The 27,937-nt window shown below is 42.3% G+C and overlaps 2 protein-coding genes and 4 non-coding genes across 8 annotated transcripts; all 6 read left to right on the top strand.

Annotated features, from left to right (window-relative positions):
- The first annotated feature begins 22 nt into the window (after nt 1-22).
- Nucleotides 23-18,247, top strand: mfhas1 (multifunctional ROCO family signaling regulator 1). 2 transcript variants are annotated; one of them, XM_042508956.1, is made up of 3 exons: nt 23-3,351; nt 17,073-17,337; nt 17,796-18,247. In XM_042508956.1, exons 1-2 carry the CDS (start codon nt 399-401, stop codon nt 17,201-17,203), a joined length of 3,084 nt encoding a protein of 1,027 aa, XP_042364890.1. In that variant the 5' UTR covers nt 23-398; the 3' UTR covers nt 17,204-17,337; nt 17,796-18,247. The 2 variants fall into 2 exon arrangements, with proteins under 2 accessions (XP_042364890.1, XP_042364891.1); XM_042508957.1 differs by having other exon boundaries at nt 17,073-17,488.
- A 4,081-nt stretch (nt 18,248-22,328) lies between these two features.
- rpl17 (ribosomal protein L17) lies at nt 22,329-26,788 on the top strand. 2 transcript variants are annotated; one of them, XM_042509513.1, is made up of 7 exons: nt 22,329-22,372; nt 22,818-22,867; nt 23,062-23,102; nt 24,498-24,632; nt 24,817-24,915; nt 25,672-25,863; nt 26,711-26,788. In XM_042509513.1, exons 2-7 carry the CDS (start codon nt 22,828-22,830, stop codon nt 26,756-26,758), a joined length of 555 nt encoding a protein of 184 aa, XP_042365447.1. In that variant the 5' UTR covers nt 22,329-22,372; nt 22,818-22,827; the 3' UTR covers nt 26,759-26,788. The 2 variants fall into 2 exon arrangements, with proteins under 2 accessions (XP_042365447.1, XP_042365449.1); XM_042509515.1 differs by lacking the exon at nt 22,329-22,372 and adding an exon at nt 22,427-22,473.
- On the top strand, nt 22,920-22,986 carry LOC121960330. Its single transcript, XR_006106961.1, has one exon. It is a non-coding gene; the product is annotated as a small nucleolar RNA SNORD58 (small nucleolar RNA).
- Nucleotides 24,675-24,742, top strand: LOC121960329. Its single transcript, XR_006106960.1, has one exon. It is a non-coding gene; the product is annotated as a small nucleolar RNA SNORD58 (small nucleolar RNA).
- LOC121960332 lies at nt 25,285-25,350 on the top strand. The gene has a single exon (XR_006106963.1). It is a non-coding gene; the product is annotated as a small nucleolar RNA SNORD58 (small nucleolar RNA).
- Nucleotides 26,576-26,644, top strand: LOC121960331. Its single transcript, XR_006106962.1, has one exon. It is a non-coding gene; the product is annotated as a small nucleolar RNA SNORD58 (small nucleolar RNA).
- Nucleotides 26,789-27,937: the final 1,149 nt, after the last annotated feature.

Raw genomic sequence — 27,937 nt, 5'->3', positions numbered from 1 at the left:
GATCTGACGCAGTGAGAGCGGCTGCCCTCACTTCCACTCCCCGCTCCCAGGAAGACTCCCAGCGGCTCGGAGAGCTCCACAAACCTTCAGATATCGCCGGGCGGAGAGCTCCGGAGATCGGGCTGATGGCGCCATGAGAACGCCGGCGGAGGACAGCGCACACCGGCGGCCCCGGAGCTCTGATCGCGGCCTGGACGCGGAGCTGTGATCGCGGAGGTTTGTTCTCATTGTGTGCGGAGTGGCGCAGGAGAAAAGGATGCCTCCGCGGCCGCGGACGCTCCTCCTGCTCCCCTACAACACACCCATTATCCCCCGACAGAAACCGTCTTTTGTCTCCTCTGCGACGGAGGGTTTGTTGTCGAGGAGCGCGCAGATTTGTGACCGTCCAGCATGCTGCCATGAGAACTCTCCATGATAACAAGGAGGAGGAGGAGGAGGAGGAGGAGGGGGGCTGCAGCGCCATGGAGGACAAGGAGAACAATCTGAGGACGGCCAGGTTGTGGAGGGATGCCGCCCTGCGCTCCAGGAAGCTGCGGAGCAACCTGCGCCAGCTCACCCTCTGCTCCAAAGACAACCAGATCGTCCTGCCGGAGGACATCGCGGATATAGAGGTGCTCAACCTGGGAAACAACTCCCTGCAGGAGCTCCCGGATGGGCTGGGGTCCTCCCTCAACAACCTGCGCATCCTGGTGCTCCGCAGGAACAAGTTCACGGTTGTCCCCCGGGTGGTGTTTGAGCTGGTGCAGCTGGTGGAGCTCGACATGAGCCACAACTGCCTGCGGAGTCTTTCGGAGGGAGTCGGCCAGCTGAAGGCGTTGAAGAAGCTATGCGTCAGCCACAACAAGATCCAGAGTCTGCCGGCTCAGATCGGAGCGCTCCAGCTACTGGAGGAGCTGGACATCAGCTTCAACGACCTGCACGACCTCCCCAGAGCGTTCTCCGGCCTCTCCAGGCTGCGGACTCTGGACGCGGACCACAACAAGCTGAACCAGTTCCCCCCTGAGATCCTGGCGCTCAGCGAGCTGGAGGAGCTGGACTGCTCCGGGAACAAGTTTGAGGTGTTGCCGGCCGACATCGTGAAGCTGCGGTCCATCAAAATCCTCTGGCTGAGCAGCCTTCACATGTCCACGCTGCCGGAGTCGTTCTGCCGCCTGCAGCACCTGGAGAGCCTGATGCTGGACGGGAACGAGCTCACGACGCTGCCGGCCGCTTTTGGTCAACTGCAGAGACTCAAAATGATCAATTTGTCCTCAAACGAGTTTGAAAACTTCCCGCAGGTTATTTTGAGCATCACAGGGTTGGAGGAGATTTACCTGAGCAGGAACAAACTGACTCAGATCCCGGAGGAGGTGGGGCAGCTGGTGAACCTGGCCAACCTGTGGCTGGACAACAACAGCATCACATACCTGCCGGACTCCATCGTGGAGCTGGAGAAGCTGGAGGAGCTCGTCTTACAGGGTAACCAAATAGCCATACTCCCGGATAATTTTGGGAAACTGTCCAAAGTGAGCATTTGGAAGGTGAAGGACAACCCGCTCATCCAGCCTCCGTACGAGGTGTGCATGAAGGGGATCCCCTACATCGCAGCATATCAGAAGGAGCTCGCTCACTCGCAGCTCGCCGTGAAGCCACGGCTGAAACTCGTTCTGATGGGGGCGAAAAACGCCGGGAAGACTCGACTCAGGCAGAGCGTGGTGAGCAGACAGCAGGACGGCGTCCAGGGGAACAAAGGGATCGAAGTGACGAACTGGGTGGCGGACGCCGATCGCTGCCTCACGTTTCTGGTGTACGATCTGTCAGGGAAGCAAAACTACGACCTCATCAAACCGTTCTTTCTCTCCCCTGGTGCTCTCTACATCCTCGTCGTCAACCTCAAAACATATTTGCCCAAAAACTTTTACGCCCACGTCGGGTATTTCCTCCACCTGCTCAGCGCCAAAGTCCCGCATGCCGTCGTATGCTTGGTGGGCACGCATGCGGACCTGTGTGGTGAGGTGGAGTTGGAGGAGAAGACACTGGACATCCACAAACAGATCGGCCTGCAGGAGCGGAGGGACGTCCAGGTTCTGCGGAGCCTGGCTCTGCAGGTGGACCAGGCGCTGGAGCAGGGCTACAGTGTCCGCTCCTCCAGCCCTCACGTCCTCTTCTACGGCGTCTCCGACCGCAACCTGAGGCGCAGGAAGTCCCAGTTGCAGTACATGCTGAACCACCGGCTGCAGATCCTGTCCCCCCTGCTGAGTGTCAGCTGCACCGAGACGCAGAGGAACATCCAGAGGCTGCGGGATAAGCTCATGTCCGTCGCAGACCACCGGGATATCTTCCCCAACCTCCACCGTGTGCTGCCCAAGTCCTGGCAGATGCTGGAGGAGCTGCACTTTAAGCCCAAAGACTTGTGGCTGTCGTGGTGGGACTCGGCCCGTCTGGGTCTGCAGGCGGGGCTGACGGAGGACCGGCTGCAGAGCGCCCTCTCCTACCTGCACGAGAGTGGGAAGCTGCTGTACTTTGAGGACAGCCTCACTCTGAAGGAGTATGTTTTCCACAATCTTCCACGATTCATCGCAATTCTCAACGTCTTCTTCCAGCGGGACGAGTCCTCGCTGCTGGACAGGCTGCTCTCGGAGGGCGAGAGAGGGGACAAGGGCAGGGTGAGTCTGGTGATCGAGGACGAGAAGGGCGAGAACCTCAGGGTGACCCACCTGCAGCACCACGTGGAGGGCTTCCTGCAGCACGGCCTCCTGCCCTCCAACGTGATTCGGCTGCTGCTGCGGCCACTCATCCAGACACAGCAGGACCTGCACCTCATCATGGAGCTGCTGGAGAAGATGGGCATCTGCTACTGCATCAACAAGCCTCGCAGCAAGCCCCTGAACGGCGCCACCGCCTGGTACAAGTTCCCCAGCTACGTCAGCAGCGAGGAGCCGCAGGCGGAGGCTGCAGCGGCAGGTAGCGGCGGCTCTCTGCCGCTGTGCCAGTTCTTCTCGGTGGAGCAGCTGCACATCCAGTACAGCTTCCCCTTCCTGTTTCCTCCCGGACTGTTTGCGCGTTTCAGCGTGCAGATCAACAGCCACGTGGTGCAGAGGTCGGACGGTCGGCACCAGATCTTCGCCTACAGGGGCAAGGTCCCCGTGGTGATCAGCCACCGGCCGTCCAAAGGGAAGCTGCAGGTGGAGACGCTGTCCATCGCCAGCCACGCCTCGCTGCCCAACATCTGGACAGCGTGGCAGGCCGTCACACCACTGGTGGAGGAGCTGAACGTGCTGCTGCAGGAGTGGCCTGGTCTGCACTACTCCGTACAAATACTCTGTTCCAAGTGCCTGAAGAGAGGGTCGTCCAGCCCACACGCCTTTCCAGGTAAGACCCCTTCAACGCCTCTTCTTCTTCTGCAGATACAGGTTCGTCTCTCTGAGCACCCGCCACCACAAAAAAAGTCATTTCGATTTATTTCTTTATCTCTGCATATGAGGAATGTGAGGGCGAGCCAAAAGAAAAGAAAAAACACATAACTACACAAAAACAGCGCTAAGGTTATTGATAAACACCTGCAGGCGTGTGGCCGAGAGGAGACAGACCAGTTATAGAGGAAGTGATTTTAAGGCTTCTTTCAGTTGAAGACAAATTAAATACAGAAAAACTGTTGGCAGAAAATTCCAGATTTCAGACAGCTGACAGGAGAGGCTCTGCAGCGCTCAGTCCACAGTTATGAGACGATTATTGGGCCCGATATTTTGCATTTTGCAGATTATCTATATTGGTGCTGTTTCAGGCAGTTATTTTTTATTCATTCTTTTAAAAAACAAAGTTTATTCATAATTTTTCTTAATAAAAAGTTTGCGGTGAACTTTCTGTCTTTCAGTTTAAACATTTGGTTTTTTTTATACTCCAAATTGTAAACGCTGACTGTCCAGGTGCACAAAACGTGAATTTAACGAACAGTTTGCTGAGTGTCGTGTAGATTTTGTCGTCCAGCAGTTGCAGGCGGACAAAGACGTTCGTGTCCGGCCCTGATTGGATAAGAAAACCTTTCAACCAGATCCAGGCTTCAGAGGGTTAACGTGTTAGTCGTGTCCACCGGATGAGACTGAAGGCAATTTTAATTTTCTTAAAACGAGCTCAGAAACGTTTCTTTGTGTAAACGAGCGTCTTCAGCACTTACTGATCAGAATCGATCGCTCCGACTCAAAACAAGCGTTCATTAAAGATGCAGAGGATGAGACGCTCTGCCGGGAAGCCCAGTCAGAGTGTGTGTGTGTGTGTGTGTGTGTGTGTGTGCTGCAGATATGAGATCAGACAGGGATGATGATGATGATGATGATGAGGAGGAGGAGGAGGAGGAGGAGGAGGAGGAGCACAGGAGTAAACAGAGATAATCCTCGGTGCTGGTGGTGATGAGGAGGCGGGCTGACCTGCTTTCACGGTTTGTCCCAGAGTTTCGTGGCGACGCGTAGCTGCTCTGAGGCGGCGTGATGTCATGTGAAGCATCAGAGACAGAGAGAGGAAGACGAGGACACGATGAAGGTGGTGTGAGTTCACCAAAGTGCTGTGAAGCTCTCTGCAGCGTTCCTCGCTTTAATTTTATTTTCATATTGACGCATTTGCCTCCCCGTCCGTCCATCTGTCCATCTGTCCGTCCTCTGTCTGCGGGACACTTCCTGTCTGCAGAGCTGCTGCTGAAGCACTCAGAGCTTTTATTGTGGCGAGCTGATGTGATTACGCTGATATTTAATCTCAAACACAGCAGAGTCGGCCTGAAGCAGCTGCTGAGATCAGCAGGCTTTCTGGGAATTTGGAGATAAAAAACATACATCATAACCTGGTCCCATCAGGGGCCCCGATACGGCCCCTGATACGGCCCCTGATACGGCCCCTGATACGGCCCCTGATACGGCCCCTGATGGGGCCCCTGATTTTTAAATTTACAGTAAAAGTAAAGTGATTCACACTATGAAGAGGTTTTGTCCTTTTAGTCTCCATAAGGTGTCAGAGACATAAAACAGCATCATAATAGATCTTGCTGATCAAAGAAAGAGCCAGAGGAGGATCCCCCACACCCCCGACAGAGGACACAGCTGAGACACTGATGTCCTAAAATAAAACAAATGTCCAAAAATCATAGAAACATCCTGAAATCCTGAAAATGTTCCTAAAATCCAAGAAATATCTTTAAATCTTAGAAATGTCCTAACATCTGAGAAATTTCCAAAAATCTTGGAAACATCCTTAAAATTGTGAATGTGTCCTGAAATCTGTGAGCATGTTTGGGGCCCCTGTGATTGGCCCCTGGCCTCCTGTCAAACAGAGCAGGTTAAATATCCGACAAACATGACGTCAGTTTGTTTCTTTGTTTGTTTGCTTTTAGAGCTGATTTCATTTCCTGAAACGTGGAGACGAATTTGCTCAAAAACACTTTTAAAAACATTAAATTTTCGGTCTTGTTTCGAAGCGCTCGGCGGCTGCGTGTCGGTGTGAAGAGCGAGCAGCAGATTTTGAGGCAGAAAAGCGGCGTGGAGTCGTGTTGGCGTCTGACCTTGATGTGATAAAATAGTTTGAGTGTGATATCAGCGGCGATGTGTAATGAATCATTTTATGGCTCCGGCCTGCAGCTCGATAACGCACACACACACGCACACACACACACACACACACACACACACACACACACACAAAAACTCTCTGCGCTGCAGCAGGAAGCTCTTTGTCGCTCCTCTCGTGGGGTCGCAGAAAGAAAACAGATATTTATGGCGTCTTGTTGTCGAGCTGCAGCTGCAGGAGTTTCCTCTGTCAAACATTCACTTCCAGGACAAAGTTTAACCCTTTAAAAGCTGCTGTGTCATCAGTTTTTTATTCTGCGTTCAGACGCCTCTCAAAAGCTTTTTATGGGGAAAAAGGCAAAGAGCCACATGGCAAGAAATAATTCATAAACTGGAAGAAATTAGTGAAAATCAACTAATAAAATGAACCAAAATACTCTTAAAAAAATGGGGTGATTATTAGAAAATCGTCAAAAACTTGGAAAACATGTTCAGAAAGCTATATTCATAATTATATTTTTAAAATCCTTTGTGCAGCGCTCTGTGTGTGTGTGTGTGTGTGTGTGTGTGTGTGTGTGTGTGTGTGTGTGTGTGTGTGTGTGTGTGTGTCCTTTCGAACAGACTAAACACTGTTTTCAGATTTCGGAAACAGACGTGAAGTCGGTTTGTTGTTTCCGTTGAGCCGTAAACACGATGTTCATCACACATGGAGATAAAAATACTTTCTCTTAGCTTCACACGCAGCATGACGACCTCAAGATGAGGAGAGACACGTTTTAACCCTTTGAAACCTCAGAAAAGTGGTTTCTCAAAACATGGAGAGACGATAACCAGCAAATAAACAAGACATGGCCTAAAAATAGCAAAACATTAGTAAAAACTACCTGAAAATGAGCAAAAAAAGAAAAGTAAAAAAAAATAGATACTATAAAAGTAAAAACAATTTTTTAAAAATCGATGTATAAAATGTACTTATAATTTATTATCCTGTAAAATAGTTTTAGATATACAATTATTCTAATACATAATTTAATGAGCAGATTAATTAGACATGGCCCAAAAAAATATCAAAAAATGAGAAAAGAAAATTACTAAAAACAAACAAAAAAAGCACGAAAAAATATATGCATATATTTTTTTCTGTAACATAATTTTTAAAATATATATAATTTAACAATTAAATAAAGACATGGCCAAAAAAAGCAAAAAATTAGTAAAAAAAAAAAAAAAAAAAGAAAAAAGAAAAAATGACCTAAAGACACGTCACTGTTACTGATGTTACTGTAAAAATAAATTGATTTTTGTAGCACTAGACGGCAGACGCTGGAGTAATGTCTCAATAAAACAATTTTTTTCTGCAACAACAAAAAAACCTTGAAAAATAGTGACGAGTTGCTAAAAAACGCTCATGTTTGGTGGCTCAAAAGCTGCTGGACCAACAGAGATTCGCTTTATTTTAGCGCTCAAACAAAGAAAATCACTCGCTTTATTTTGTGTTGATAGATTATAAATGTATAAACGGATGTGTGCTCTTGTGTTCAAGATAAAAATGTATATTTTAGACATACGTATATCCGAAGCTATCGGAGGTCTTTGAGGCGTCGCAGCACTTTCACTCGTGCTGCAGATCTGCTCTCACTGCGACTCCCTGCTGCTCCTCTTAATCCAGTTACAGGATTACAGTCGGATTAAAGTCACAGACTCTGAGCGCGAGCAGCCAGCCGGCCAAATGCAGCGCAGTTTACTGAAAGAGAAGAAGAGGAGGAGGAGGAGGAGTGGACATACCTGTCTCTCAGGTGTCTCTCAGGTGTCTCTCAAGTTTCTGTTGATTTCGCCGCAGGCGTCTTCTGTCGAACGTGACGGTTCGTGATTCTGGCGTCGGTCTGAACACGCGTGACTCAAAGTAACCCCGAAGACGCCTCGAGCCGTCAGCCGAGCCGCAGCCGATCAGACTTTTATTGGTCTTAAATCAAATATTAAATCATTTTTCTGACAGATTACGACACGAAGAGATTTATCTTCAGGAGACGAGCTGATGCATTTCTGCAGGGTTAACGTCTCAAAAAATGTTTTGTACATTTTAGAGATTAAAACGTGTTATAGATCAATCCCGTCGCCAGAAAAACAAAGTTGGTATTGTACGTTTGTGCAAACCACAGATATGTCACATAAACCAGATGTTACGTCGCAGAAATGTGTAAATTTTTCACAACACTGTGGCTAAAGCGCTTAGATTCAGACACAAAACCACCTGGTTATGCTCAAGAAAACATCATGTTTTGTCTTCAGTTATTTGTTTTTGGGGTTTCCTTCCCCCCGCTGGAAAAGCACCGATATAGCTGAAAAAACAGTGGCAGGTTGCTACAAAACACCCACCATGGTGGCTAAAAAGCCACTGAAAAAATGGCTAAAATTTGCCAAAAAACACCAATGTTTGGGGCTGAAAAGTTGATAAAAACAGCTGTGGGTTGTTAAAAACACTCACATTTAGTGCCTAAAAAGCTGCTTAAAAAACGGTTAGGTTACTAAAAACACTAAAAATGCTGTAAAAACACTGCCGGGTTGCTAAAAAAACGCTAGGAAAACAGCCACAGATAAGCTCAAAACAAAAATCACATTTTGTGCCTCAAAGCTGCGAAATAAACAGCTGCAGGTTTCTTAAATCGGCGTGTTTGGTGCCTGAGCTGCTAAAACAAACGTGGCTTGATAAGAGAGCGTCGGGCTTTTAAAGGGAACGTGAGGCGACGCTGTGATTGGATGATTTCCGGTTGCACCTGTGGTTCATTCAGGGACGCGATAAATCACCTTTGGCCTCAAACGTTTCACTTTGCGCTCAGATTTCTGTTTAACAGCGACACACCTTCACTTCTCGCTGCAGCCGAGGCTGTTTGAACAGGGCTGTTTGTTATCGGCGCTCGGCGACCTGCTGAGACACGTCCGTCTCATTGCTTCAGCCTGACTCAGCTCAGACAGGAAGTGACACCGCGATGGTGGCGCTGAGGCGGAGCGGCCTCCGTGTTGTTGTTGGAGTTTGATGGAGCGAGTCGTGTCGGTGAGTAATCTGCTGCAGGACGATCCTGTTACATCACCGCACAGTAAGCCGCCGCATTATCCCACACGTGTGAGCCGCACGGTGAGGCAGGTCAGGAGGCAGGTGGACACGCCTGTGGACACGCCTGAGGACACGCCTGTGGACACGCCTGTGGACACGTCCTCTGTCCGTACCTGTCTGCTTTATTCACGTTTAAAGTCATAAGCAAACATTAAAAATAAATTTAAGCGGCAGTCGGTCACTAATTTTAGACCCAAACCGTCAACTTTAGAATTTCGGAGATCGAAAAGTTATGTTTTGGGTCATTTTATTAGTTATGAACGTGCCAGACAATATTTTTGTCAAGTTTTTCAATAAATCCTTTGAAATGAGTCAAACTTTAATCAGGACGTCCCCAAATGTGAGACTCAACTTACAGCCCGTGGACCAAATGTGGCCCCTGATAGGGCCCCTGGTGGCCCCCAAACATTTTATAATTGACAATAAAAATAAAGTGATTGACTCTGTGAATAGTTTTTGTCAGAGACAGAAAAGAGCATCAAAATAGAGCTTGTTGATTTGGCCATAACTCAATGATTCATTCACTGATCGAAGTTTCACACGAAGGTCAAACAGGATAAAAACGTGAAGTTTTGACATTTTATATTTCAAAAGAAGCTGCTGCACTTTTTAAAAGCTGAAATTAAAAACCGAAATGCACAGAAATCTTTCAGTGTTTTATTTTGAAAGGCCTCAGGAGAAAGATTTCGGGTTTTTGAGGATGAAGGTGACAGTTTTGTCTCCCGTTAGTTTGAGTCGCAGCAGACTGCAGCTCTCGTCCTGAGCTGCTCTCCGCCGTCTCCGGTTTCTGCGACTGAAATATCCTCGACGTGTCGCCGAGACTCGGTTTCATCGAGAACTCGAGCCGGCGAGAATGTGAGGACGAGTCGTTTCTGTCAGCCGAAGGTCGAGCTGTCATCACACACACATCAGCAACAGCACACACACACACACATACACACACGGCGCGTCGCACAGCAGCCTGTTAACCCTTTGAAACCTGGAAAGGAAACATAAATAAAAAAATAAAAATTCTTATTAAAAGGAAGTCAGCAACTTTGCAGAAAATCTCCTGCAAATTTTTTTTTAAAAAAGTAAAAGGTGACATGAAAATGACCCTAAAAATATCTTTAAAAAGGAGAGAATCATTAAAAATAATTACAAAAGAATGAGGGAGAAATATTTTTCAAAACTTAATTCATAAATATTATATGTATGCATTTAAAATGATTATATTTATCGATGTTGTATTCATGCTGCACTGCTTTTGATAGCAGTTAAATGGTTAAACCTTGAAAAATTCGGAGCGATTTCTTTAAGAATCACGGGGGGAAAAATGAGCGACTTGGCATAAAATATCACACACACTGCAAAAAAATTCTTAGTAACATAATTACATATTTAAAATAATTTTACAGAATTATTTAATTTTTTTCAGGTCAGTTTTTTGTTTTTTTCTTTACTTTTTTTAGGTAATTTTTGTATTTTATCACTAATTTCTTACTAATTCTTGGGTCATTTCCTCTTTGGTCGCTCCTGGCCTTCCTCCCGTGATTTTGAAAGAAATAAAGCCAGTTTGCTCAAGTTTCAAGGGTTAATCATAAATACAGCTGAAAACAGTGACTCATGACTTCCAGTTATTATCAGCTTCCACTTTCTGTGTTAAAACCTCTTTAACGTTTCTGTAAAATTCAGCTGAAACCTCCATTCAGAGGCACCCAAAATAAACTGAAGACCTCTTTGATCCATTTTGAGGACAAATAAACAACAAAAGACGGAAAAACACAGAAGTGAAACTTTGATTTAAAAGATTTTATGATGCAAACATATTTTCAGGAGCAGAAATCAAAACGTGATCGCAGCCTTTTCTTCACTTTATCTGCTGTTAATGTTCTCAGGTCGTGTGTGTGTGTGTGTGTGTGTGTGTGTGTGTGACGGATCAGCCTGCACACACACACACACACACACACACACACACACACACACACACAGCGTCAGTTTTCTGGGGAATCCCAGCAGCTTTGAATCAGCCGCAGATGATTCAGTGAAGCTTTTTTCCACCTTCAGGTCGTCTGCAGTTTCACTTCTCTGATTTAGTTTTGGCTTAAATCACACTGTAAGACATTTCTTAGATTTTAGGACATTTCAGGGATTTTCGGACATTTCTAGTGTTTCGGGACTTTTCTGGGATTTTGGACTTTACAGGTTTTTCAGACATTTCTGGGATTTTAGGACTTTTTCATGATTTCTAGACCTTTCAAGGATTTCAGGCCTTTTCTGGGATTTTAGGACATTTAGGACCTTTGTGGGATTTTCCAGCAATTCTTTTGATTCTTTGATTTTTGAAGCTTTATAGCATTTAAGCACATTTTTAGAATTTTCATGTAACTGTATTGATGGATGGATTCAACTTTGTTATATCACAGTTGGTAGTCAGGACATGCGTTGCACGCTGCATGAACACATCTTCAGCTCAGCCTCTGCAGAGTGAAACTGATAGAAAGATAACGACCCGTATTTTTGACCGTTTCTAAAATCACACCGTTGGGATTTTTTGATACCCTGATAGGCGTGATATACAGCGTGATAGTTTTGTTCTTGGAGCACAAAATAAAAAAAAATCTGCTTGTAAAGATGTTTTTCTGCAAACTAAAAGCTTCAAAGACAATTCACACATAATAATGATTATTATAATAATTATTATAACAATAGGTGAGAAATATATTTCGCTTTTCTAAGCACTCAAAGATGCTTCACATGATATGCAAAAAGATTTTTAAAAAATACTGATGCAAAATAGAGAAACACAAAAACAGAAGTCTGATTTCTAACTTTTCAGCAGTGAAGCATCTTTACAGAAACGTTTCTGCAGCTCTCTGAAACCACGGGTACCGTGGTCTGTGCGTGTGTGCGTGCGTGCGTGCGTGTGTGCGTGTGTGTGTGTGTGTGTGTCCTGCTGAGCGGGCAGAGTTATTTCGGGAGTGTTTCCTCTGCTGTGGAAGTAGGCCACACATTCCTGAGGATCTGTCTGTCGCTGCAGCTGCTGATCTCCGGATTATTCTGATCTGCTCTCCATATCTGACTTTTATTCACTGACTGAAGACTCGGAGCGTCCTCGCCTCGCTCTGCTCCGTCCGCTTTTCTGCAGACTCGTCAGATGTGGAAACAGACGAGTCGTTCATCAAACAGCTGATCAACAGCTGTCTGTTTGCACACATTCACTCATGATGTGAGCAGCTGAACTGACGGAGTGTGTTGGTCTTTTCCTCTGTGTGTGTGTGTGTGTGTGTGTGTGTGTGTGTGTGTGTGTGTGTGTGTGTGTGTTAATCCTCAGGCTGAGCTGACGCCTCTCAGCTGATTCATTCATGCTGCTCGCTGCCCGCCACACTGGACTCTCTGTTTGCTCCTCAGCTCACATTAACTCCTCGAAACCAGTCTGTCCCACCTCGTTTGTTCGAGGGAATTTAAAAATCCAACAGAAGTGATTTTACAGTTTCTGACTGTGATGTCATTTTTGTGAGTTTTATTTTGGCGAGCCTGCAGGTTCGGACGGCATATTTTCTTTAAAAATCACCGAAACTTTTAAAAGGAAAAAAAAAAAAAAAAAAGTTGTTAAAAGAAATTAGCTTAACAAATTTTAAAGATCACCAAAGAAATGTAAGAAATTATTAGATTTGAATTTAAATTAAATAAAGAATTACCATGCAAATTTACTGTGAACAAATTGCCAAAAAAGTTTTAAAAATCACCCCAAATTTTTAAAAAACATAAAAGGCCAACATTTTTTAAAAAACACCACCAAAACTCCAGCTCCCATGATGCTTTGTGAATACCGTATTGCCATGGCGTCTGCTGAGGGATGCAGGTTGAATCAGCTGTTTGGCGGTGTCACCATGGCAACGGGAGAGGTGTTGATGGTTGTTGTCAGGAGTGAAGCTTCAGTGTGCCTGCAGCCCCGGTGCATCATGGGAGCAGCAGAGCGGGTCAGCTGAGGCGGATTAGTGCGATTTTTAATCTGATTTGAGCTCACGTATGATCTTTTGTTCCATGCTGATTCCTCGGTGTGACCTGGTTATGTGTGAGGTCACGTGACGGCATGAATATGGAGCGAGGGCGACCACAAACGCGCCTCTGTTCCTCTCGTTTTTTATTGTCTTCGTCTTGCAGCTTCGTGCGCTGCTCCTGAACTGAGACAGATTTCTATTTTAGGCTGAAGATTGTAAATATTTAAAGAGCAGAAATGACTGCAGGAAGAGTGACGCAGTGAGGACGAAGACACGAGACACTCGGGGACAGCCGAGCGGTTTTTATCAATCACAAACAGTAAAAGAGTAAAAGTTTCAGAAAGTTTGAATCATCAGATCAACACAAACAGAAAAATCAACCTGTTTGTTACGAAGCCGTAAATTTGGTCCTTTAAGAATATTCACCCGGACGTGCGCTCATGGCCCCTGATTTATTATTATTTATTCAACTTTCCAGCATTATATAAAAATGAAAAGCTCCATCTGAAACAAACTTCAGGTAAATTGAAGCACATTGTGCTGATAATAGGCCAACCTCTCCTGACTGCAGGACTCTGACTTCAGCTTCTGTCAAACTTCTGTGCTGTTAATCATTTTACTCAGGAATTAAAAACGTCTGAGTCGGCCTACTTCTCCTATAGCTGCCGACAGCCTGCCGACATTCACAGTTAGAGAAAGGCTGAAAATAAGCTCATGTGCTTGTGGCCCCGGGCCCCCAAAACATTACATCTGCCCCTGGTAATAATAATGAGAGCTCAGCGCGAGCGGCCGGATGAGACACGGAGCGATGTGTCCTGCTGTTTCTAAATAATCATCCAAAGTCTGATTAAAGCTGAAACTAACACAAAGTCGTCTGTAGAGTCTAAAGAAGTCACTTTCACCTCTGCAGATGTGTCTGTTTCAGACACTTTGGTGCTGTGAGGAGAAGCTGCGCTCTGTTTGTCTGTCTCACTGCTGCTGTCGGACCATCAGCTGTTTGATCCGCCCTGATGAAATGCTGTGGCTGTCAAACACTCAGCTGTTCTGCAGTCAAAGTCCTTCACTGTTTTACATGATTGTTCAACACTTCTTCCCTCGCTGTGTTTTGGCGTGAGATTTTCCTCAGTGTCATGAGAGCCTGAGACGGAGCCCAAAAGCGCGGACGGATAGGACGAAGTTTTGGTCCGGATCCGGACCGCGGTTCGTCAGTTGGTGATGTCTGGCTTACAGGTACATGAGATGAATCAGTGTTATGGGCATAATTAAGCCACCTCCGTGCTCCGGTCGCGCGCAATGACAGGTGTTTCGTTGGAAAACCTGGCAGGAGCGAGACAGTTGCTCCAGTTGGGCTATTGGACATGTCCGAACGTGGGAGCGGGCTGTTGGACATTTCCACACTGGATTGGGCTGTAGGACATGTCCTTGTATTTGCTGTAAGTCTGTCTGTGTCTCTTTGTAGTTGCTGTGAGTGTCTTTGTGTCTCTTTGCAGCAGTTTTGTCCTTTCTGTCTTTTAGCAACACTTTTGCGTCTCCTTGTTGCGTCTCTTTGTAGCGTCTCTGTGTTGCATCTCTTTGTTTGGTCTTTTGTTGGGTCTCTTTGTTGCGTCTCTGTGTTGCGTCTCTTTGTAGCGTCTCTGTGTTGCGTCTCTTTGTAGCGTCTCTGTGTTGCGTCTCTTTGTAGCGCCTCTGTGTTGCGTCTCTTTGTAGCGTCTCTGTGTTGCGTCTCTTTGTAGCGTCTCTGTGTTGCGTCTCTTTGTAGCGTCTCTTTGTTGCATCTCTTTTGAGCTGTAAAAAAGCAAACCAGATGAAATGAATCAGTGTGGAAACACCGTGGATCTGTCAGGGGAACACGGGTCACCGTTTGAAGCGTGCATGTGTCCGTGGTCGTCTGGTGGGAGGGGCTTACAGGACAGCTGCAGGAGGAGGGCGCGTTTCAAATTCTACTAATGTTTTTTCAGATGTCTTGACTTCCTGTGTATTTACTGATTCAATCTTAAACCATAATTCCCCCGAACAGTTAGCAGTTTACGTGTCGGCCTCCTCGGCGGGCTGGCTCGTACCCAGAAATCCTCAAAATCCTCCGCTTCCTCCTCGCCTCACAGATCCGAGACTCACAATAGAGCAGGAAGTGAAGCGGGACGTCTGAGCTGTGTTTGGAAACAGTTTGTGAGCAGCAGCTCGAACGCTCTGCCAGAGTTTCCTGGAGCTCGCAGAGACAAGCCGCTTCCTTTTATGGCGTGAGCGAACGAGCCGAGCAGGAATGTCAGAGACTCCTCTACCTGCCGACGGAGGGAGGAGACATCCTGCCTCCTGATGTCAGGTTACTGAGGGACTCCTCTCAGTCAGGAGGAGCAGCAGGAGCAGGAGGAGGAGGAGGAGCAGGAGGGAGCAGGAGGAGTCGTCAGGCTGTGACCTAATTCAGGACACACAGCTGGATGAAAAACATCTGATTTCCAGCAGAAAAATTCAGATATTTCACAACAGTCTAAAAATAATCTGTTAGGAGTCAAACTCCAAGTGTTGTGTCTTAAAGAAACAGTCACTTTTTTTAATAATCAAATTTAAGTCCTATATTCTTAAAAAGTTTCACTTTTACACAGATGATGTGCTTTTTTAAAAATTATTATAATTGCACTAAATTTGAAAGACAAGCCTTGTTGATGTTTTCTTTAAAAATCACCGAAATATGTTTTTTTTTTAAAAATCACCAAAAATGAAAAGAAAAAAATAGAAAACATGCATCCAAACCTGTGGACCTCAAAAAACCAAACTAAATATCCCTGATATCAAATAAGACGCCTGTATTATTATGGGTGATTATAGATGTCCTGTTAATCTGGGATCTCACTGAGATTATAAACCAGAAGAATTATTCTGTAAATTCTGCATTGATCTGATCTGAAATATGGCAGGTCACCATGAAAGTCAGCCACAACATTTGATTTATTTTGCTGGATTCTGTAAATCTGCAGTAATAATAATAAAAGCTGGTGGGATTATTGAGCTGCATCTGATAAAGGAGGTTTACGACTGAGATTAATGCAGCGTGATTCTCTGTGAGGAAAATCAGCAGCGTCGCTGTAAATGATGCTGTCGTCGTGTTTCTGGCAGCAGAGCCGACTGACGGAGGTTAATGACGCTGTCAGCGTCAGCGAGGACGTTTCAGCTGTTTCCTGTCAGGAGGCTGCAGCTGGAGAGGACAGACGAGTCTGGAAAAAAAATAAAATGATTAATAATATAATATTTTAAAATATTTTTTTCTTCATGTGTAAACAGTGCATCTTCTTATCAACCATTCTTACACCAATACCTCCTGAAAATTATTTCTTTTATTTAGATTTTATTTTTATTTATTTATTTCATCTATTTTCTTGAATTAATTAATATTTAGACATTGCTTAGGAAGTAAAAACTGAACAAATCCTTCACTTTAACTCACAAATTTAAATATGCATGACATTTTAAATTCCTAAATTATCACCTCCCTCTCTGTCTCAGTACATTTTTAATGTGTTTTTAGGAAATAAAAAAAATGTGTTGTTTCGTGGTGAAGCTGAAATGCTGTTTTTAGTCAGTGACTCGGCGCCCCCTGCTGGCAGAAACGCCGCTCTGCTCTGCTGCGTTTCAGACTGTTGTTTTGTTGTTGTTTACTGATGATCTGGTGGTAAAAACATGCTGCAGAGTCCGAGACGCTCTTCTGATCCAGATTCTGATCAGAGCGTCACTGAAAAATGCTGAAACATCATTTTTTAATAGTCTTCGGCAAACAGGCAGCGTGATGAGGGAATCAGTTTGAGGTCAAAGTGTGTTTTTACGGCACATTTGGTAAAACATAAAAATGTTTGATGTCCAAGAAGTAAATTTCACTGAGCGACTGTGCTGCAAACGGCTGCAGCTTCAAACAATAACTCTTCAATACAGCGGTGCATCACAGCCAAAATAATACTAAAAAATTACATACAAAACATAAAAATAAAAACAGAAAACGTGTTATATTTTGCACATGGCTTATGAGATAAAAAAATATAAATGTATGACAATATAAAAATGAAAAAAAGTCCTTAAAACATGTCCTTAACAGCTCATATTTGTTGAAGTTACTGTCTGGTGATCGTTCAACAGGCTGAATGATTTTATCTTTCTTTTTTTAGCTCAACTTTTTAGGGACAAATGCACTTTTTTCCAGTTTCCATGTAACATTTGCTGGTGTAAGCTATTTTTGAAATATTTTTAAAAAAAAAACTTTATTATTATTATTATTATTATTATTGTGTTCTCTTATATATAAAATGTTTCTTTGTTATTGTTTGGGATTAAAAAAGATGAATTTTAGAGAGTGATGTGGACATGTCCCCAGTGTCCCCAGTGTCCCCTGTGTCCCCGGTTTACCCGGTATACCTGACCCCGGTGAAGGCCGTGGCGCTGACGTGCGTTTGGTTGTGTTTTCAGGTGAGCTGCTGAGCCAGCCGCGGCCCGACGGTCTGACCGAGATCATCTGTCCAAAGAACGGCTCCGAGCGGGTCAACGTGGCTCTGGTTTACCCCCCGACTCCCACCGCGCTCAGCCCCTGTCTCAAGTGACCCGAGGGGGGGGGGCTCGTCTCGCCGTTTCACCAGAGCCTCCACCTCCACCTGTGCACCCCCCCGACACCCCCATCAGCCCTCTTCACCAACCTGGACCTCCAGCTGCAGGCGGCGCCGGATCACTGCCTCGAGTACGAAACCTGGACCCAAAAACACTCCGGCGTTTTTCTGTCTCTCTTCTGACAGAAACACGAGTAAAATACTGAAAAGCAGCGAACGAACAGACACCCAAAACCTGAGATCTCCTGCAGAGCAGCAACACGCACTTTTCACAATCAAGCAGTAAAAATATTTCACATTAATATGATTTTCTGATCCACTGAGTTAATCTTTTCACCAGCATCAGTCCTGATCATAAACATCAAATATTCGTTCATTTTCAGGATTTTAACCCTTTAAATGATAACACTGGTGCATCACTTTTCATGGTCATATGAACAAAAAGTGCACGAAAAAACGTCATTTTTCATCTTTTAAAAACATTTAAACGGTTGTGAAACTGATGTAAATGCACAATAAGATGAATTTTTGCAGAATATTTTCTGTGCTGCTGACTGATGTGTGTAATTGTTTTGTGGTTGTGTTGCAGGTCTTTGGGCTGCGTCTCCGATGTCTCGTCTTGTGGACACTGGACAGTATTTAAGGAGCACAAACTGTAGCATCAGCGAGGCCTCGTCCCCACAGACGCAGCACGGCTCACCGCTCTCCGGACTTTTTTATTCATTTCAAACTCTCACGGACTCTTCGGATCATTTCATCACACACAGAGACGAAACAACAAACGTGTTTTTCTGCCGAGTCTCAGCTTTTTCTGGGACCGAAAAGTCCCGCGGGACGTTTAAATGTTTGACCGCGGCTCGCTGTGTGAAGTGTGGAAGCATGAAAACTTGTTGAATTTCAGAAAGATGAACTGTGTCGACGTGTAAATATTTCTGTGGGCAAACTGAAACGTTTCGGAGCTGCTGCTGCGTCCGAAGCTTCGCGCTGAATTCACGTTTAAACTTCAGCCCCAAAAATCTTCAGGTCAAAAGCTTAAATTGAAACTCTTGAAAGTTTTCACTGAATCTGAGGTTTGATGTGAAACTGTTTTTAGCTTTAGATAAAAAAACATTTATTTAAATCTAAATATCCAGCCGAAGCAAGAAACATTTGGAGACTTTCGTCAGTAAAAAATGAGCCTTAATAATAAAGTTTATCATTTAAACGTTTGCACGTCTGGACCAGATTAAACATTTCAGGACTGCAGAGAAACCAACGACCACAGCAACAGAAAAATAAAAAAGTAATATTTAATAAAAGAAGCACTAAAAATTAAACACATAATACATATATGACATGTTGCCTTTTTAAGACCAGTTCCCAATTTTGACATTTTATTGCTAATTTATTTTACAGATTGTTGGACAACAAGTTGTTACTTTATAAGCAGAAATTTAAATGTGTTTTGTTGTTGTTTTTTATTGAGGTCAAACCTGGTGAACTAACAGAAGCCCTGAAGGTCAAAACACAAAAACATTTCACCAAAATGATCATTTCAAAATAATGCAACTTTTCAAAAACACACCAACAATATTTCAGAAAACACAACAATTAAAAATATTATTATTTATTAATAATTACATATTTTACAAAACACATTTAACAGCTTAAACTAATATTATTATTTTGTGATTTTTTTTTTTTCTGAAATGTGATCATGTTTTGACCCTCAGGGCCACCGTATGAAGTAAAATTACAAAATATTACTTGAGGATGTTCAAATTTTTCTTTGTTTTTCTTTTAAAACAGATACATATAAATATAACAAATACAAATTAAATACATTAAGAAATTAAAACACTAATAAAAGCGCAGGGGGCACATTAAAATTGTAGTTATTGTTCTTTTAATGTGCATTAACTGTTTGAGCTCATACAAAGCGACAATAAATACAATTTTAGTGCATTTTTGGGGTCATAGGTCAAATTTTCAGGCATAAAAATTACATCATGAATATGATGGATGCATATTTAATGATTGGATTACTGCTTTTAACGGATTTGGCTGCACAGTCAAACATCTCGTAAACTTTGAAGCTTTTCTCAGTTTCAGTCTTTTTGGGGCAGAAATGTGGAAAAAAGTACATTTTGTAAAATTTGTCCCTCAGAGATGTAATTAAATACAAGTATAAAGAAGCAAGAAATGGAAATACTCAAGAAAAGTTCAAATCTTGAGTAAATGTACTTAGTTACTTCCCCCTGCTGGTTTTCTGTGAGTGTATTTTTTTGTAATTTGCTGGATTTATTAATCAGGTTAATTTGAGCCTGAGTTGACAAGCTGATCTAAGCAGAAGTTTAAAAATTTTCTCTGTCACTTCTTTGAAAACGGACATATGTGTATATTGAATCTAGTAAGAAATGAAAACTGTTTTTAAATACAGGACACGGACAGGACACATTAAAATCACAGTTACTGCACTTTGCCTTTACAGTAACTTTATTGCTTCTTAAGGTCGTACAAAAGGACAGTAAGTTTTAAGTTTTAAAAGTGTATTTTTTCTGGGTCGAATCATTGATTACGTTTTCAGGCATGAAAAATATAAACATCTATAGCACTTTTCTTCCTGTTTCACATTTTGGCTGCACCATCAGAAAAGTGATTTTCTGAGTTTCAGTGTTCACAAAGTTTCTGCAGTTTAGTCTTTGTGGGGCAGAAATGTGTTAAAAGAGATGTAGTGAAATACAAGAAAAAAGAAAAACGTGTAAATCTTGAGTAAATGTACTTAGTTACTTCTCACCGCTGGTTCTCTGTGTGTGTATTATGCTGTAATTTGTTAATCAGGTTAATTGGATCCTGAGTTGCAGCTAATCTGAGCAGAGGACGCAGCTGCAGCTCCGTTAATGAAATCTACGTGCAGACGTTTGATTTTGGGATAAACTTCTGACTGCAGAGACGAACTCTTGGTGCCGAGGACGTGGAGCTGATCTGACGTTTATCCGGCTGGACTGTAAATAGATGGACGAGATGTTTGTCTCACTTCACTGCGTCTCCTCAGACTCGTCGTCTCTTTTTCACTGAGGGGATTTCTTTTTCTTTTTTTGTGAGATGTAAATAATATCTTTATTTTTGTATGTTGACACGCGGTGTCCCCACTCTCTGAGCTTTGGCTTTATTTTACAGTGCAATGTTGTGCATGACTCACTGTGAGCGTGCACTCGGGGTTTTCTATGTAGCTGTTTCCAACATCTCACAGGACGACGCCAAAATACCAAATAAACTGACGACTGGCTTTAGTACCACGCTGCCGTCTCTGCGCTTTGTTATCTGTGTTACAGCATTGCACCGAAATGTTGGCTTTGTTTCCGAAAAAAACACGTTATATTTGTACATTTAATACGAAGCACAACATTTCTACAAAATACTTCAAACTACTACACTTATGGTTTTTTCACAGAGACTTCACATCACAGAGACATCACAGTGTTTGCAGGGATTTTGCCCCTAAAAACAAACATTTTAATGATTTTTTTCCTGAATATTACAGCATTTTTAATATACATATATATGTATATATATATATATAATATAGTATGTAATATGTAAAGTGGGGGAATGTTTACATGAAACAGGAAAAAATCAATAATATATTTTTAACCAAAAACAAACAGTAGGAGGCAATATAACAATAATACAATAACAATAAACAATAATATAAACTTAAACCAGACAAAATAAAGGTGAAAATGAAACACAAATTCAGAGACAAAATATATAAGAAATAAGACAGATGATATTAAGAAATAGAGATAAAAAAAATACAGATAAAAGTTAATACAGTAAAAGAATTAAAGCAATAAGTGAATAATGATAATACTAATAATAATAATAATAATAAACCCTTAGGGCTCGCTTTAACATTATTCACACTCATGTTGCTCTACACACAAAATGCAAAAACCAAGCTTTAAAAAAATATTTCACATTAATATTATTTTCTACTTTTATTGAGTTAAATTTTTAACCAACATCAGTCCTAATCATAAATATCAAATATTCATTCATTTTTAGGATTTTAACATTTTAAATGTCAGGCTTTTGTCATGATGCCACTATGTTTTTAAATAGAAAAAACGACTCAAAATTATTTTCAGTATACTACATGCAAAGTTGATTTTTAAATTTTTTTATTTATTTATTTTTTCATTTATTTATTTATTTATTAGTAGTAGTAGTAGTAGTAGTAGTATTTGTAGTAGTAGCATTGATATTATTAGTAGCAGTATTAGTATTAGTATTATTACTTGCAGTAGTAGTAGTAGTAGTAGTAGTAGTAGTATTTGCATTATTATTATTATTATTATTATTATTATTTGTAGTAGTAGTAGTAGTGATAGTAGTAGTAGTAGTAGTAGTAGTAGTAGTAGAAGTATTGTTGTTGTTGTTGTTGTTGTTGTTTATATATTATTTATTATACTGCTCCTGGGATCTGTCAGTGTGTGAGTGCAGCTGCTGACAGTCTGGGATCTGTCAGTGTGTGAGTGTAGCTGCTGACAGTCTGGGATCTGTCAGTGTGTGAGTGCAGCTGCTGACAGTCTGGGATATGTCAGTGAGTGTAGCTGCTGACAGTCTGGGATCTGTCAGTGTGTGAGTGCAGCTGCTGACAGTCTGGGATATGTCAGTGTGTGAGTGTAGCTGCTGACAGTCTGGGATATGTCAGTGTGTGAGTGTAGCTGCTGACAGTCTGGGATATGTCAGTGTGTGAGTGTAGCTGCTGACAGTCTGGGATCTGTCAGTGTGTGAGTGTAGCTGCTGACAGTCTGGGATATGTCAGTGATCAGCAGCTACATTGACTGTGACAGGTCACCTAGTGGAAATAGCATGTATTTCCTCCATATGCCAAATATGGTCAAAATGACCTCATCAGGTGGAAAATGGTTAAAATGACAATGACATTTTTGTATCATATTTTTGTCTCTCTAATGTTCACACTGAACGATATATTAAATATTCCTCAAATACTAATAATGTAATGAAAATGTAAAATTTTAAAAGTAGTAAACATCACTTGCTGTTTGAGAGTGGCCGGGTGCAGTTCCTCCTCCGGCCGGCGGCGGCGCTGCAGCGGAGCCGCGGCTGAAGAAGAGGCGCCGTGTCCCGGCTCTTCCTCTTCCTGCCGCGGCCTCAGAGGTAGGAGACTCGTCCCGCTGCTCAGAAAACAATCTGCCTAAAATCTGTGATAAATGCTCTTCATCCTGCTGCTGTAACCCGCTCAGTCCGGCCATCAAACCGTAAAGTGTCTGTTTCGTGTTACATTTCTGTGTTTGGCGGCTGAGGCTCGCTGTTAGCTGTGATGTTAGTGGAGACGCCGGCTGGCAGCTAACACGGGCGCCATGTTGGCTCCGTCTGCAGCTGAAACTGGACCAAACTCCGGAGAAAAAACGCTCATTTCTGTCTGATACATCAGCCCCGCGTTTAATGTGTCAGACCTAAATTTGGGGTTAAATTTTTGGATGTTTGTGTTTGTTATTAGAGCCGAACGTGAAGCTAACACGAGCTAAAGCTAACGAGCTACACGAGGGTTTCGTTTTTATCTGTTTTTGATATTAAATTGACATTTCTGTGATTTTTGTAGATATCTGAAAATGGTCCGCTACTCTCTCGACCCCGAGAACCCGACTAAATGTGAGTATTAGTGTGTTTTTGGGTGTTGTGGGTGTTTGGGGTGTCGGTACGGTGGCCGTGATGACTTCTTAGGACACCTTTGGATTAAACGATGAAAATAACTCAAAGATCTGAGCTGCCGCATTTATTCAACGTGATTTACTCACTTTAACGAGCTGAAAACCGGCTAATTCCGTGTATTTGTGCTTTTGCAGCATGTAAGTCGAGGGGCTCCAACCTCCGGGTTCACTTCAAGGTAAGACACCTGAGGACAGATGTCTCACTGCCAGACTGTCTCCGGCTGTACTGCTGCTCCGCTCTAACTCCGATATAATATCGATCTAATATCAATATAATATCGATATAATGTTGATTATTGACGCAGAAACTTAAACTTAAAGCTAAAGTGATTAAACAGTATTTATATATTTAAACATGGTGTTAACTTACTTTTTATTCTTAAAATAAAGTTTGCAGCTCAAAGTCCTTCACCATAAAATTATCAGAGCCAATATTTGGCATTTTGCCAATTATGTGCATTTAATTAAATGTTGATGTTTTAATGATTATTGTGATCATTTTCGGGCATGTAAATATATTTAATGCAGGATTTGAAGTAGGATAAATATTTATAAGCGTTGTGCTTCTAAACCTTTCAGTCATTATCACCAAATACTATTTACTTTATGTTATCAAAAGTGTATATACTTGTACTACATTAGAGTGTAAATATGAAGTATTTTTGTCTTTGCTGCGGTGTGTGTGATGACTGAATAGAAATATCTCTACTGCTGATAGACAATAAAATAAATTAATTTAAAAAGTGCAAATAAAGCGTCGTCACTGGAGGAACTTTTACTTTGCAAAACTTGAGATATTTTACGACGTTGAGAATTTCAGGTTTGAACGAACAACTTTGACATGTTGAGAAAGAGTTTAGGTTTTTTTAAAATTCAAATTGGTTCAAATATCTTTTAGTTTCAGTCGACCCCCTTAGAAACATAAAAGCAGAAAGACGACGAGACGAGACGATCAAAAGACGGACGATCGTGAGTTCATATAAAAGTAAAACTCGGAGGACAAAAAGTACAAATTACAGGTTTGATCAAATACAAGAGACATTAATTAAAAACCAAACTAAAGTGCGTGTAAGTGTTTAAAAGTGTTCGCTGAGATGCTTCTCTGATAGTTTTTGGGAAGCATTAGTTCATTATAATTATAATTGTGTGTGTTTAACCCTTTAGGACCCGCTTTAATATTTCTATTCCTCTGGACAAACATCAGGTTTTAAAATATATTCTGCATTAAAGTTTTCTGCTTTCATTGAGTTAATGTTTGAACCAACATCAGTCCTGATCAGAAAAATACTTAAAAAAAAAAAATTAAATTCTTTAAATGCCAGTTTGTTTGTTTGTTTTTTCATTTTTTTCTTTTTTCACGTTAAATATGGTGATTAAAACGCAGTTCACCTGTTTTAATGTTAAATTAATAACTCAGTCATCGATTACGCTGCTGCTCGTTTTTGTTAAGAGTCCAGTGAAGACTCGGTTTGAAGGACTCGTGTGAGCTTTGGTCGTCTCTGAGTCTTTGAGGTGTTTTTAAAATCATTTTTGGGTGTTGATGTTTTGTGGACGCTCGTTTTCTTCGCCAGAACACCCGTGAGACCGCCCAGGCCATCAAGGGCATGCACATCCGCAAAGCTAACAAGTACCTGCGGGACGTCATCGTCAAGCACCAGTGCGTCCCTTTCCGTCGCTACAACGGCGGCGTCGGACGCTGCGCTCAGGTGAGGACGCGCTGACCGAAGGAGTGCACGCTGGGTAGAAAGCTGCCGTGATGACCATCTTAGGACACCTTTGGATCAAAGATGAAACTAACCTTTTGAATCTGAGCAGCGTTTTCAGGTGAACTCGTTGTTGTTTACCTGTGAGCGAAAAATCGACCTTTAACGAGCCGCCGTTGTTTTTCAGGCCAAACAGTTCGGCTGGACTCAGGGACGCTGGCCCAAGAAGAGCGCCGAGTTCCTCCTGCACATGCTCAAAAACGCCGAGAGCAACGCTGAGCTCAAGGTACGCCACGTTTAACCCTTTGAAACCTGCAGCATCATCACCGTGTTTGACCCGTCAAACAAATATTAAACCTGTGAAGAAAACTGCAGAAAATCTCATTTAGAAAATTCGTTTTTTGTTATTTTCAGGACATTTACTTGTTTTTATTTATTTATTTATGTTTTCAACGTCCATGTTTGTTTTTGTTTGCTTTCTTTTTTTTTTTTCTTTTTTTTTACCCTGAACCCCGTGTGTGTCCGAGTCCCCGTGTGTGTTCGAGTCCCCGTGTGTGTCCGAGTCTCCGTGTGTGTCCGAGTCTCCGTGTGTGTTCGAGTCTCCGTGTGTGTCCGAGTCCTCGGCGGTTGGATCATGTGACTCGGGTGGAGTTGGTTGCGGTGATGACCATTTAGGACACCTTTGTATCAACCGTGAAAATAAAACACCAGTCTGAGCGACCTGCTCGCCACGAGTCACAGTCGACTGGAGGCCCGAGGCGTCGTTTTTGGGAAGTTTCTTAAAATTTAGCAGAATGTCAAAGTTGAGTTCAGAGGTCAAAGGTCAGTGTGACCTCACAAAAAAAGCTGCATTCGTCCGTGAATTTATCCTGATGTATTAAATAAGTTTTAATTAGTCGATTCATCTGTTGCTTATTTCTCTCAATTTTCCCTAAAAAACTCGTTAATTCGGATATTTTTATCTCACCTTCATCAGCGGCTGCGTGTGTATTTTGTGTATTTGTGAGGTTTTTGTTTTTGAGGGTTTTCGATGTGGTTTCAGGGTCTGGACGTGGACTCTCTGGTCATCGAGCACATCCAGGTCAACAAGGCGCCCAAGATGAGGCGGCGCACGTACCGCGCCCACGGCCGCATCAACCCGTACATGAGCTCCCCCTGCCACATCGAGATGATCCTGACCGAGAAGGAGCAGATCGTCCCCAAACCGGAGGAGGAGGTGGCCCAGAAGAAGAAGGTACACACACACACACACACACACACACACACTGTGGGCGGGTTTCCATTAGCTCATCTGCACAAAACTGAAAATAAATTATTGGATTTATTGATTTGTTCTGCGTGTCAGCGGGTACGTGTGGACGAGTACAGACAGGTGTTTACAATTTTCTGTTATATTAATTATTATTTATTATTTTCTGGATGTTTAAAAATGTGATCACAAAAAACCCAAAATCATTAGCAGCTTATTTTTTTATTATTTATTTCTGTTTTCTTTTTTCTTTCTAAAATTGATTAATTTAATGAAGTGCATTAATTAAATTAATGTTGTGAACAAAACTGATTTTTTTTTTTTATTTTATTATGAAAAATAAATTTATTAGAAAATAATAAAATATTTTCTCCGTCTGGTATCAGTGAGGAAGATTTCGGTGTCTTCCTCCGTCCTCACGTGCTGATTCATGTTTTAATGTGGCTTTTCTTCTTCTTTGGTTTTAATGGCGGTTGGCAAACATCGGTCTCGTTATCGCCACCTGCTGTTACGCATCAAACCGGCTATAAAAACCTGAAAAAACTTAATGAGAGCGTAAAAGTTTATTTTGTGATAAACGGGCGTGTGTTTCTTAAACTGCCGTGTTTCCGGTCGGCGTGTTTTGAATTCTCCGTGTGTTTGTGCAGTTTGAGGGTTAACGGAAACTCGGCTGCGGTGAGGCGGGTTTGCTGTGCGGCTGCGGTGATGACATCTTAGGACACCTTTGGATCAACCATGAAAACAAAGTGTTAAACCTGAGAGCAGCTCGCCTTAAAAAACCCAAAATCGCTGACTCCCTGTGTGTTTATTAACCCCGAGTTTTGTCCCGCAGGTTTCACAGAAGAAACTGAAGAAGCAGAAGCTGATGGCGCGGGAGTAAACACCAATAAAACCCAAACGTTATTATTAACACTCGACTCTCTGGATTCTTCATTTTCACCTTCAAATCTTAACTTTAATACAAACGGATATTAATAATAATAATAATAATATTAATATTTGTGACAAACTTTTAACGTTTCGTCTCAAACAAATACTCAGACGTCTGTCACCAGTAACAGTAACTGGGAGCAGACCAGCAGTGGGACGAGTACTTTGATCCTTGAGTAAAAGTACTTCTTCCACTGTCTGAAAAACAAAACTTTAATTTATTACCCAAAAGGATTTCAAGCATGAAACAGAAAATAACTAAAGCGAAGTGCTGCAGCGCTCAAAAACCTAAAAATAAAAGGTTAAAATCAAACGTTACGTTCTTTGAAAAAATATCTATAATATGAGCAATATGGATGTTTTTGATAAAGAAGAGTGGATTGTAAAAATACTCCAGAAACTACAGTTTTTTGCAGGATGTGCAAAAGTCCAGAGTGAACTTGAGCGGTGTGCAAAAACTGAAGTAAAAGTCCTGCAAAAGTATCATAACTGTGTACTTGTGGTACTTTTCTCACACAGAATGAACCATTTCAGAATATTGTTGGTGTGGTGGAAACATAAAGCACATTTTACTCCAGTACTGTGTTAAAAATACAATCTCTGAGGTATTTTTATATATATTTCTACTCAGTGGCGTCTCAAGGGTTTAAAGGAGGGAAATATTTTTGATGGTTTTTTTATGTACTCTGCCACCTTTTTCACCATCAGTAACTTCTTTCTTTTTACTTCCAGATTATTTTTTTTGATATTTAAAATTTGTGTTTATTATTACTGAGTAAGAACAGAATACTTCACAAATACTATCCTTTTAAAATGCAGTTGGAAAAGTATTAAGTAACTAACTACATTCCAGTGTAAGTATGTAACTGCGCACTTACAGACTTATGTTACATGGGTTCATTTTACCGAAATCTTTTATAGATAAACTTCCACATAAAGCAACATGATGGCAAATTTATTTTCTGCAGCTTTGATAGACGTCGACGTTACTTTTTAATTTACTTTATACAATCATTACTAACATTACAGTTCTGGACATTTAATCAGCGTCCTGGAAAAGAAATGCAAAATATTATTTCCATGATATATGATAACTATGTGACAGTGTATATACAGTGTATATTATATA

This window comes from Plectropomus leopardus, chromosome 20, assembly GCF_008729295.1.
Source record: "Plectropomus leopardus isolate mb chromosome 20, YSFRI_Pleo_2.0, whole genome shotgun sequence".
Classification (NCBI taxonomy): Eukaryota; Metazoa; Chordata; class Actinopteri; order Perciformes; family Serranidae; genus Plectropomus; species Plectropomus leopardus.
This window is presented reverse-complemented; position numbering and strand designations above follow the sequence as displayed.